Source organism: Anabas testudineus, chromosome 6 (assembly GCF_900324465.2).
Source record: "Anabas testudineus chromosome 6, fAnaTes1.2, whole genome shotgun sequence".
Lineage (NCBI taxonomy): Eukaryota > Metazoa > Chordata > Actinopteri > Anabantiformes > Anabantidae > Anabas > Anabas testudineus.
The window spans coordinates 1139849-1152533 of NC_046615.1; the positions used below are offsets into that span (position 1 = coordinate 1139849).

The window sequence follows — 12685 nt, forward strand, 5'->3', positions numbered from 1 at the left end:
GGTATTACTGTAGTTTTACAACACGATATAGTAATGGATAAAAGTGTCATCACGTGCCACTCACTGTTTAATGAGGAACTGCTGAAATACACTGTTTAACCTTTGTTTGAGGTGTCTTGACAGAATTGTAGTTACATTTTTAGGTCTCAACAGTCACCGCGGACTTGTCCTTGTTGCAGGGAGAGTCCTGTGCCGGTGTCATCACAGCAATATCGATGATCCCTGCCTGTGAGCTGCAGCACTGCTCGAGCAGACGACAAGAGAGCAGATGGGATGCAGACCTGATAGCAGTATCCACAGAGAAGTGTAGCACAACAACAGAGGAACTGAAGGAAAGAACCCCATCTGCTGTTGTCACTCATACATCCTGTACCAGTGAACATCTTTGTCAGAGCCTTGAAGCTGCTGGAGGACAGAGGAGTAGGCCAACTACTAAGTCTCCTGCTGGCCGCAAAAGGAAAAACAAAAAGAGAACTACAAAAACCACAAGACATGTAACAGAAACTGCAGGAAATAACAGACGCCCTCTGGAGGCCAATAAAGTGACTGCACAGAAGCCCACCGAGACAATAGAAACAAGTTGTCTGTTAGAGATAGAAGGAACAGTTTCTCCCAGAGACCCAACAGTGATATCTGTGATTGGTGAAAGTGAAGCCACAAAAATCCAAAGGAATGAAGAAACATTTTTACTCAGAAATCCAGTGGCTGCACCAGCTGGTGATAAGTATGCTGGCAAGGCTACCACCGCCATCACAGAAAAACAGGAAGGAGAGAAGTGGGAAGTAGACACAGACGTGCTGATGTGTGAGCAATTTGTAAAGACGGAGACAGAACAGGCAGACAACCAGAGTCACTCACCAAGACAAGATCAGTTTGTGGAATCGGCTGCAAAGAGGGCAGGTGAGTTCCACAGAGTGCAGAGTGGAGCTGAGTTAGATTGACTGTGAATCATCCACATCATGGTGACATTTTAAAAGCGCATTCTTAGATTTCTTAGATTCTCAGATTCTATCACGACTTCTACTATTGCATATAACTGGAGGCACTTGATTATTTTTGCTTGTGTTACTATTTTAGCACAATTTCACATGGAAGCATTGCTACTTCGAACTGTTTTGTTGTCTTTAGCTCAGACTCGGTCACAACTGTTTATTAGCAGTGAGAAATCAGGACCATTAGTTTAGGAGAGATATTTCTTTTTACATATGTTAAAATGGGCTTCAGAGAATCACATGAAAACAAATGAACCACAAAAGGTTAGTTTCTTCGACAGTTTGTGTAGGCGATGGAACAAGCACATATATTGTCATCTTTTTAGTCATGTTATGCATTAGTAAAAGTCCACCATATAATTCCAAGTGCAACATTTCCTCACTTTTAACTCTGATTTTTAGTCTCCACCATCTCCAGATAAATATTACCTGGCTCAAAATGCTCCACAGTTTTTACTGTTGTGTGTTGGTGGACTGTGGCTTTTAAAAGTTGTTTCTCTAAAAAAAAAAAAAAATGCTGCTTCCTGCTGTAAAAATCTATGAATCACTATGACAGTGATCAGTGTGGACCATAACAATGAAATGGTAAGCGTGAGATGCTAAAACACTCCACAGACCTGTAGAGCAGTGATATTTATCTGTGGGTTTGTCAAGACCCATTGTTAATGTAGAAATATTAATGGAAAGAGTTCATTGAAAGTATTTTCATATGTTTGCCAATGAGTCTTGATTGTAGCAATAAATTACTCAGATCCTTGTTAAAATCTAGAAATGGTTCGGCATCAGCTTCTACAATAAAAGTGACACTAGTCATTGGGTTGTCAGTGCTTTATGGTTAAGTAGGGAGTCAGACAAGATGGCATATTTCCCTGTGGGCTCCTATATAAATTGGGCCTGTAGCTTGTTGAGAAAAAAACATCCATCCATATATCCACATCCATATATATACATAAGAGTATATATTCATATTGCAGTTAGGGACTTTTTTTGCCTGGAAACAAATCTCCAAATTGGTTATAAAGAAGGAAAAAAAAACAACGGTGAGCAGTGAAATAATAAGTGGGTTTACAGTAAGTTATAAATGTATTACTCTTCTATAGTGTGTTAGCTTTCATTCATTTTTTTTCTACAATGAAGGGTTGTTGTGTCTGATCATGTGATATGTGCTACTTGACACATACTTTCTTGTAACACTGTTTCCAGATTGGAAACTGGACAGTAACAGTGACCAAATCTATGAGAAGAAGAGTAAAGCTCAAATAGAGTTGGTGTTCAAAAATTTCTTAACCTAATATTGTCTTCTTTCAGTATTCATGGGTCAGGAACAATCTCATGATCCCCAGGAAAGCCAGTCAGACTCAGATGAGCCAAGCCAACCTGACTCCATAAGCAAGAGTCCCCAGTCTGGGAGCAAGACCAGCCCCAGATCACCAGACATGGAAGGAAAACCCCGGAGAGTGCTGTGGCGGGATGGAGGCTGGATTGGAAGCATAATAGGATCACCCCCACTGGGATCACATACAACAGCAAAAACAGTCTGGTATCAGAGTGAAAACATGGACCAGAGTGTCACTGAAGAGTCCAACAGAAAGGAAGTGAATTCCCACACAGTTTGGTATGACGATGATCAGCAAAAACCTGAACAGCTGGAGCAGACAGAATGGGATTTGAGCTCACCCCATGAGTTTGGTAAAAGTCCCCCACAGCTGTTAGAACAGGGTCTTAGTTCTCATCAACTGTGTTCAGCTCTGAGTCAGCCACATGCTGCTGGAGCACAGCCAGCACAGTCACATGGGCTGGCCACACAAAGAAAGGAAGTACAGGGATCGCAGCAAGAGGAGGAAGTAAGGCCAGATTGGCAGAAGGGAGGGGAGGAGGTGGGGAGTGAGGAGGTCAGGAACAGAGAGACCACTTACAGCAGAAAGAGCAGTGAAACAGCTGACCTTGAAGAGGGAGGAGAAGAGAAGCCAGTGGGTGAAGAGAAAGAAGCAAAAGGCAAAAAAAAGAGGAGGAAGAAGAGGGGGAAGAGAGGAGGCACTGAGGCCAAGCTCAGTTCCAGCTCCAGTATAGAGTCTCAGAGTCTGAGCGAGACACAGACAGAACAAGTGACAAACCTAAACCCTCATTCAGAGACAGAGTCTGAAGCCAAGGATCAAACAGGAAGGGCGCATGTTCACTCTCCTCCTATTTCTGAGCCAACCCAGAGAGAGGAAGCTGACAAGGACGCCATGCATCTACCCAGTCAGACAGAGAGCCAGACGAGGGACAGTCATGAACCAGACTCTGCTGTTACAAGCTCAGAGTCTACTTATACTCATCCTACAGACCATGGAAGAACCGATGTGACTGAGGTTACGCCTTTATGGACATTAGAAACTAAGGAATTATCAGAGGATAACACCCATTGTTCTAATGACTTTAATCTGGAGTCTACAGAACTCATTGACATGGACAACAAAAAGGCAGATTCAGAGGAAATTAACACTGTTCAGTCAATAGGAAATGAAATTCTTGACCCTACAGAGCTAGATTTAAAGGGCGACACCAATCCAACAGTGGAAGATGTGGAGTATAAAACCTTATCAGAAAATGAGAAAACCGATACTGTAGCATCAATGGACCAAATGGCTTTGTTGGAATCTAAGTTTCCGAAGGAACTTCCTGTTAAAAGTTCTGAGCCTACAGAACTCACAGAGGACTTGTTTCTTGTGGTATTTCCTGAAGAAGATACACAACATACACAATCTGTGGACTCATACAAACCATTACAACCTGTGCATTCTGTGGAAAAACCCAATGAATTTCTGGAATGTACGCATCTCACCGAAGCTGTGTGTTTGCTATGTGAAGGCACAGCGGATGCTACACCGCTTCAAATACGGGAAGGAAGCCCTGAGACGAGTGCAAGGGAATATTTAGAGCATTGTTTTTCCTCTGAGATGCTGAGAGATCAGCAGCACAAGGAGGAAAAGAGACATGAGCTCTGGGTGGTTGAAGAGGAAGCAGGTAAGGAGACAAGTTTGGAGAGGACAAGTGAAGAATATGACTTTAGGGTGGTGTGCAGTGAGGCGTTATCTTCCATAGATGAAGAAAGAAAGTTTCCTTCTTCAGACACAGTAAGTGTGCAAAAATACAATGAAGACCTGGTTGCAACAGCAGTAGCAGTTGTAGCTGTAGCAGTAGCATCAGCCATGGCTAGAATAGAACTAAGCCAGCAGCTATCAGGTAAACCCTCACAGAGTTCAGAAGAAGAATATGTTCCAACAATAGCACAAGATGCTAGCGAACCAACTGAAAATCAACCCATACAGCATTCACACACACAGTCTACTGATCAGTTCTGCTCTGAGGGACAAAATGTTTCACAGTCAGTAAAGTTACTGTGTAAAACTGAGACAGATACTCATGGTTTACCACCACTCTATAAAGAGGGAATTGAGTCAGAAACTACAATGAACAAACTATTTACGTGTCCACTGTCTGAAGAAGAAGACAAACTATTGGCAGTGAATATTAAACCGTTGCCAGAAAAAAATGACCTGATTAGAGCCGAGGTAAACATCCAAGGTCACATGCAAACACAAATCCAGTTATCCTGTCCTCTTGTAGACACAGGACAACCCTCAGAGTTACCCAGTGAGACATTTTGCCCTGATTCTGAGTCCAACCACAAACCCCAAGACCACTCTGTATGTCAGAAAGAGAGCAATGGACAGTTTTTAGGTACACATTTTCAGAACAAAGAAATGTGTACAAATACAACAGATCGAGATGGTAGTTTTTCTGTAGAGTCTTTAACTCCTGAGGGTGAGGAAGGGGGTAGTCTTTCTGTAGAGTCTTTAACTCCTGAGGGTGAGGAAGGGGGTAGTCTTTCTGTAGAGTCTTTCACTCCTGAGGGTGAGGAAGGGGGTAGTCTTTCTGTAGAGTCTTTAACTCCTGAGGGTGAGGAAGGGGGTAGTCTTTTTGTAGAGTCTTTCACTCCTGAGGGTGAGGAAGGGGGTAGTCTTTCTGTAGAGTCTTTAACTCCTGAGGGTGAGGAAGGGGGACAGGTACACAACAGCTGCCTTAAAAGTATCACAGATATGTCACACTCAGACTGTCAGGCTAAAGAACACAAGAGCGACCCTCATTTGTCAAAAATACCACATCAAGGGGAGAGTCGCACTTTGCCGCTTTCATGGAGTCCAACGCTTCCTGTAACCCAGTGTGACTCGGCTCCTGTGGCTAATTCCAGTCCAGGGGAACAGACTGCCCCTGCCATAATGGAATCGGGTAAATTGCCGACATCTTGTTTGCTAGAGGACCCAAAGCTTGTTGCTGCCACATTCCAGAACAAAAGTGACAAGTTGGTGGCTGTGGATCACGTGTATCATGTGTGTGATCAAGACTCTGATACTTTGGATACAGTGGATGGATGGAAGCATAGAGAAAGGACAAAGCTGGAACTTGAAGAGTATGCGAGGGAAGACATGGTTACTGCGGAGAACACCTCTCATACAGGTAAATAACCCTATGAAGTAGTCACTGTAATATATCGGTATATAAGTCTAAAGATATCACATCTTACCTTAACCTCTTTCTTACAAATATGGTTATTTACTAAATGCAATGATTATTTTTGATGAAATGTTTACAGATGTATTTCAAAAGCTGAAATCACTTTTTTACAGTTGTATATAGACTGAAATGGTGCCTACAGAGTGTAAAATTTCTATAATCTTTTCAGTAACAAGCTTACTGAACCATGCATTGCAACATGGATGTAATGATTATATAAGCATAGGTACAAGACCCACTTCAATGTATGTGGACTGTACGATGATAAAACCTGATGAATTAAACGCTACAACGCAATTCGGTGTAGAGGTCCCACAGCAGACTAACTACCATAGCAGAGATGGTTCAGTGTCACCTGAACCATCTCTAACTTTAAACTTTATGACAAAGGTAAGTTTAAATCTAGTCTTAAATGTAGAGAGGGTGTCTGGGAGCTTGATAGCAGAAGGCTCTGCCTCCCATTCTACATTTGGAAACTCTAGGAACCACAAGTAAACCTGCAGTCTGAGAACAGAGAGTTCTATTAGGCTTTTAAGATAAGATGGCACTTGATTATTTATTATTAAGTGTTGTATGTGAGGAGAAGAATTTCAAATTCAATTTTAGATCACAATTATTTTTTGTTGTCGTCGTTGTAAGGCATGGTACTGGAGAAAGTGTTGGTTTGTTGTTGTTAAGCGGGTATCACAGTGTATCACAATAGCTTGAGTCTGGGATTGTAAAGTCTTGCATTGTACTTGGTCTAAAGGATGTTACTGTTTCAAACTGTACAAAAAGATATACAATATTACCAATCTTTGTGGTAACATGCTTTCACCACATTCTGCAGTGCACGTTACTCTACTTATTACTTGAACTTTAAGGTGCAAAATATCTCTATCAAATTACTTTGACTAGTCTTTTCAACGATCTCCTGTCTCTTCAGTAATGCTGTTTTGTAAAGATTTTCTGTTGCCATTTTCTCTTTCGTCTCTCTGCCACTCCTAAAACCCCCTAAATGTGCTGCCACCGGATGCTACTGTGCTCCTACTCTCTGCTGTCTCATCCTAAACCTAACCTAACATAACTCTATTCCAGACTGGTTTGACTGGTTTAACAGGGCTTTATTTACATTATCCTTGGCTTTTTGTGTTTTCCGTCCAAACATGGATAGAATGAGCTCTGTCAATGTATCAACCATGTCTTATTGAGGAAAGTTTATTTCATGATAATTATCAACATTTATCCTAGCAAACATGTAGTGAGGATAGTTAAGCTAACATTAGAAAACACTGGCACAACAGAGCAGAACAGTTAAGTGCAAACACCTGTTTCCCTGTCCTTTCCATGTCGTACCTTGCAGTAATGGGGTTGCTCTGAGAGGCAGGTGAGTTGTGACACAGCAGAACTTGTAGATCCAGCTGAGCCTACAGAACCAGAGTTGCCCTTTTGTAGTTTTACTTCACTACACGTTGTTCCTCTGGTTAGCTGGTTTCACAGTCACAATGAGGTAGTGACTGTTAGCTACCTAAACATTAAGTCTTATTCCCTTAGATCTATTTTAAGTGTATTTGTTCCAATACTTTTGCTCACATGAAATATGGGTTGATTCAAACAAAAAGGTTATTTTCTACACCTTACAATTGGCAAGTGTAATGTAGGACCATTGTTTTTGAGCTACTACCAAAGATGTTGCAATGTTTGTGTGATCCTTTGTCTCAGACAGCTCAAAATCGACAGTGTATAATATGCTTTAGCTCATTGTTGAGTAGAGACATGTTTGGTGTCACTTTTCACACCTATAATTGGGTGTTTATCTTATTCTTCTCATGCTCAAATGCTGTTAGGATGCTACAACCAGAGCATGATGCTGCCACCACCATATTTCACCATAGGGACGGGATTAGCCTGACAATGAGCATCACCTGGTGTTTGCCACACATAGTTCTCATAGGTGGAATTCTGCCCGAAGACCTTTTTTGTGTCATCAGACCACAGAATATTTTTCCTTGTCCTTTAATCACTGTTTGACAAACTCCAGACAGGCTGTGGCTTCTATCCAATTACTCCACCATAAGAGCCTGATTGAGTGTTAGTAAGAGAGTTCTGCCAAGTTCACAAATTCCTGCAAAGGACTTCTAAACCTCTATTACATTGAGTGTTGAGTTTATGACCATGTCCCTGACCAAGGCCCATCTTGCTGGTAGTTCCAAACTTCATGTCACAATTTTTTAAGGCCTGTGTGCTTGTGGGAACACTCTTTAGAAATTATTTGATGCCAAGTGACCCCTTGCAATCACAGGTGTGTAGCTTTCTAAACTTTAACAGTTAAATTTGCCAAGAAAAATGAAATCAAGCAGATAAAAGGATGCAAAGAGGATGCACCTAACTAATTTTAGAGTGCTACTGATGTTTTTGTGAAGAATAGATTTCAGTTGAACTACTCAAGCAAAAATGCTGTTGTATTCATTTGCACCTTCGCTGCAAATAGTGAATGGGTCTTTGCTTGCACTCATTTTTACCTGAAGAGAGTCAGATCAAAAAAACTAAAGCTAATTAGATAAACCCACACATAAACCTAATTAAGTTTAATGGACACAGGTAAACAATGGACGGATGCCAGTGGTCAACATTGTAGCCTTTTAGTACAGCTCATTTAGAAATGAAATATTAATATTAAATAACTGATTCAATGTATCAAGGCTCAGTGTGAGTTATTGTATGATGTTTAGCAACTTTTTTCTTCTGCCCTCGGGCAATGGTAGATATTTTAGCTTCTTTGTTTTCGGAGTGAATAGAGGGAAGCCAGGGACAGAGAAATGATGTCAAGAACAGGGAAGGGACTGTGTGTGTGTGTGTGTTTTTTTTGTGTGTGTTTGTGTGTGTTTGTGTGTGTGTTTGTGTGTGTGAGAGAGACACAGTTGTTGATCCGGTCCCACTGTTTGTGTGGGGCAATGTGTCCTGGCAACGTGATGGTGTCATAAAGATGTAATAGTGGACAAAGTTAAAGTGAAAGTAGAGGTGAGTGCTCAGATTATTGTGGTATGTGTCTGCATACACTCCAGGTGTATGTGTATTGTAGTTAAGTTGGTTAGGTTATAGAGCGCATGTGAAAACAACAGTATTGGACCAAAATGTTTTACAGACAGGTTAGATTATTACCTTACTAACTTTAATTCAGTAAAAACAAAGAAAGGATTAAATACAACAGGCAGGCAATGCTAGAAAAACCTTTCAATGTAAATGAACTACAACCAGTCTGCAAAGAAGTGTGGGCCAAAATTCCTCCACAGAGATGTTAACGACTCATTACCAGTTACTGCAAATGAAATAATCATGTACAAACAGCATTTTACAATGATAAGCTGACTAATTGCCACAAAGTCGAGGCTAAAGGAAATAATAATAATCAAATGAATGATGATCAGACAGAATTTCTTTTTTTTTTTTTTTTTGCAAGTGATCTCACATCAAAAACATAAGAAATTCTATTTCGTAAATCATTAATTTGTTGTGTTAAATGTGTGTGTTCATTGAACACATAAAAGATCAGCATAAAAATACTGTGTTTGATGGTATTTGTGACCTGGAAATCGTACAAAACGATTCTGCTCCCACTGGTCTCTACAATTTCATAGTAAGCCTTCTCTTTGTACATTATTAGAGAATGTAGTTTTAAATTAAAGCAGTGAGCAAACCTTCAACAAGAAATAGGTTCCAGTTACCATAAATGAACTTCACTAGACAGGCAGACTGGTAACTCTGTATGTTCAGTATGAATGTTATGTTCCAGTATTCTCCAAGCTGAATCAGGGACAGATTTCACTACATCTCCCCTAATTATTGTAACCAGAAATGACTAGTCTGATCCTACTGACTCACAATGAGAGGAGGAAACTCATGTCCAGCAGAGTCATCTTTTCAGTCCTAAACCCTCAGCTCTTAGACCTGGACAACAGCAACCACATGGTAGACAAAGCAGACCAACGACACATACAGTGAACTGTAAAATGCATGCTGTTATGTGTGTTTGAGGTAATTTGCCTGTTGGAAAACAAGTGATGGTTCCACTAAGTACAAACCAGAATCTTGTGGTAGCCATGGTGGTTATGTGTGCCCTCAGTTTTGACAAGTCACCAATAGTATCACCAGCAACCACATCACACTATGCTTCACAGTGGAAACCATATATTCAACTGTCCCTTCACCCTCATTATGTCTAACACATGCTATGTAATGATGAACTTGTGTTTTTTGTCCAATACAGAAACCAAAACATTCCCAGTACCTGAAGTAGAGTCTGAGCACACCAGGAGAGACTCAGACAGCACACACACTCTGCAGGTGAGTTCATATGCAGGAATTCTGTAGGTCAGACATCTGTTTTAGGCTGCTACAAGACAAGAAAAACACTCTCATATTCCCAGTCATCCAGGTGACGTTATGTGGAAGTTGAGTCATGGCCACTGGACTTCTTTCTTGTTGCGTTTAAATGTTTCACTACTCATTCAAGTAGAGTAAAGAAGCTATTTGGATAAGTAGTGAAACTTTTGGACCTAACAAGAAGGAAGTCCAATGGCCATGACTCAATTTCCAACTTGCAGTAGGAGGAGTGAATATCACCCACAAGTGAATTTCTGTGAGGAATGAAAAGAGAACTGAGAGAGAATTTAATGTCATTTATTGTTATGACTGTCTCACTTACACACAGCTACAGTATATTATATTACTTATTTTAAAGCTGATAAGCTCTGCATTTTACATGTAGGTGTGATTGTACAGAAAATTTCAAATCCAGTTAATGATCTCAAAAGCACCTCATTTGAATCATCCTGATCTGTTGCTTGGTTTTCATTTCTTTTTTGAAAACATTTAAATATGAATTTAAGTGCAAACAGGCTGGGCAACAAACAAGGTGTGATGCAAGCAAACCAAGATAATACTAGCTGTAGAAATGGACCTAAAGTTAAGAGTCATTTCCCACTAGTGAGATGCATATGGGAGCTGTACTCACATTATCACTGTTCATTAGGCCTTTTAAAAGTAGACTAGATGAGACCAGTCCAGGCCTGGCCAGGGTCACCTCTAAAGCCATATTAATCCTTTTCCAATGTCATTTAATGACGCAGCATTTTGGGCTGCTGGAACACTAGGTCACTGCAGAAGACATGAGAATGTTCAGGCCTGGACCTTAATCTGTGTGTGTATGTGTGTTTGTGTCTGTGGGTGCGTTCGTGTGTGTGTTACTTTAGTTGAATTCTGTGATGTAATGTCAGAGACATAGAGGGGAGGAAGGAAGAGGGAGGTATAAATACACAGGAAACTGCGGTAGAGATGAGAGAAGCAAAGTAACTGCTGCAGTAAGTTGCCAAAGTGGAATTATGAATAAAGAACCTACTGTGTGCTATTTAAACAGTGTTGTTACATAAAGGAGAGCACAGTGTTAGCTGTACTGCACTCTAGACAAGACAGTCTCAAGCTAATGTTTAAACCCTGCATTTGGTGCATGTGTGTAATTCACATGTACAACCTCTTTCAAAAATTGTTGCGATGCTGTGCAAAAATTAAGAAAACATACAGTGACTTGCAAATCATATAAAATGTACATGAAATATATGTTTCATAATTGAAACATATCAACTGACACTGAGAAATCTGTTCTCCAAAAGATACGGGACAACCAGAAACAGATAAATGTTGGCTAATTCATTACGCCCAGTGAGGTCCATTGTCAACAGATTTGTATGGGAATTAGGTATAAAATGAGCATCCCAGAGATGCTGAGCCTTTCAGAAGTAAGGATGGAGAGAGGTTCACTACTTTGAAAGAAACTGTTGGTGAAAAACAATTTTTAAGGTAAAGTTGCAATTTGGGGATTTTGAAGTCTAATCAATACACCGCGCCGCGCTCTTTGGACCCTCAGCCAATACAGCGTTCTGTTGTGGCAATCACTGAATGTGCTCAGGAACATTTCAGAAAGTCATGATCAGTGAACTCTTGAAAGTGAAAACTTCCCTGTTTGATGAGTCAAAATTGGCGAGTTGAAATTCTCTGCAAGAAAGCATGAATGTCATGTCCTCTAGATGACGTGGGTGTTCAGGGTCATTGTCTTGATGCATGATTTCCTTTCTGTTGAGCTTCAGTTCACAGATGGATATGCTGACATTTAAAGTAGAAATCAGATTCCTCATCTGCTGCATATATACGTGGATTTTCAGTAACCAGATTTCCTCAGTGCATGCAAACCCGTTCCCTGAATACCAGAGAAACCTGGTTTCTCTTAATAGCCTGGTTACAGTCTGTAACTAAAGTGAACTGTTGTTGAATGTTCCCTTGATGGTAGACTCATGAACACTGATATTAAAGAGGCTTTCAGTGTCCTAGATGTGATCCCAGGGTTACATTGTGACCTCCTGGACTATTAATGCCTTGCTGTCAGTGTGATCTTTGTTGGTTGACCACTCCTGGGTCAGTAAATGGTGTTTAATGTTCTCCATGTGTCTGGGATCTTCCTGACAGTCAGCTGTAGGAGTCTAAACCATTTAGAAATTCCTTTATATCTCTTTTCATCCTAATGTGCATCAACAGCTCTACTTTTAAGGTCTTCAAAAATCTCTTAAGATCAGCCTTTGATAGTGAAGACCCAGATTTCTCTTCTTTAAATAAGACGGGGCTTCCCAGTCATTCACCTGATTGTCATGTCAACACCTGACTCCAATTTGCAATGCAAATTAATATAATATTCTAAAATTTGCTATCGTTTTCCTCAGTGAATGAATTAGCAAGTGTTGGTAAGTGGCTGGTAAGTGTTGTCAGATTCATTTAATTAGGTTTCTTTATCTAGTTTTAGGACCTGTATGAAAATGATCATATTTTAGGTCATATTTATGTGGAAATAAAATCAATTCCAAAGGGTGTAGATCTAAGTTGGATACAGTCACATGTCCTTTGCTGCCCCCCTGTGGTCAGAGCACCTATAACTACTTCCAGATGTCTCTCAGGCGTCACAGCTGGATGGTGTTCAGCTGTTGCCATGGTTATTGCTGTTTGTGTTTTGCTGAATGGTTACAGATGGAACTGATTGACATCATCAACACACAGCATGCTCTGCTGTGCTAACCTGTAGGCCAGCTTAATTAAATTTCATTCTAAAGACC

At 40.5% G+C, this 12685-nt stretch overlaps 1 protein-coding gene across 1 annotated transcript in view; it reads left to right on the forward strand.

Moving 5' to 3' along the window:
• LOC113165557 (A-kinase anchor protein 13-like) overlaps positions 1–12685 on the forward strand; it is a 62436-nt gene that overhangs the window by 9432 nt on the left and 40319 nt on the right. Inside the window, exons 7-9 of the mRNA XM_026365173.1 lie at positions 180–900; positions 2301–5492; positions 9796–9872. Coding sequence (XP_026220958.1) covers positions 180–900; positions 2301–5492; positions 9796–9872 — 3990 coding nt within the window. The remainder of the gene's footprint in view (positions 1–179; positions 901–2300; positions 5493–9795; positions 9873–12685) is intronic.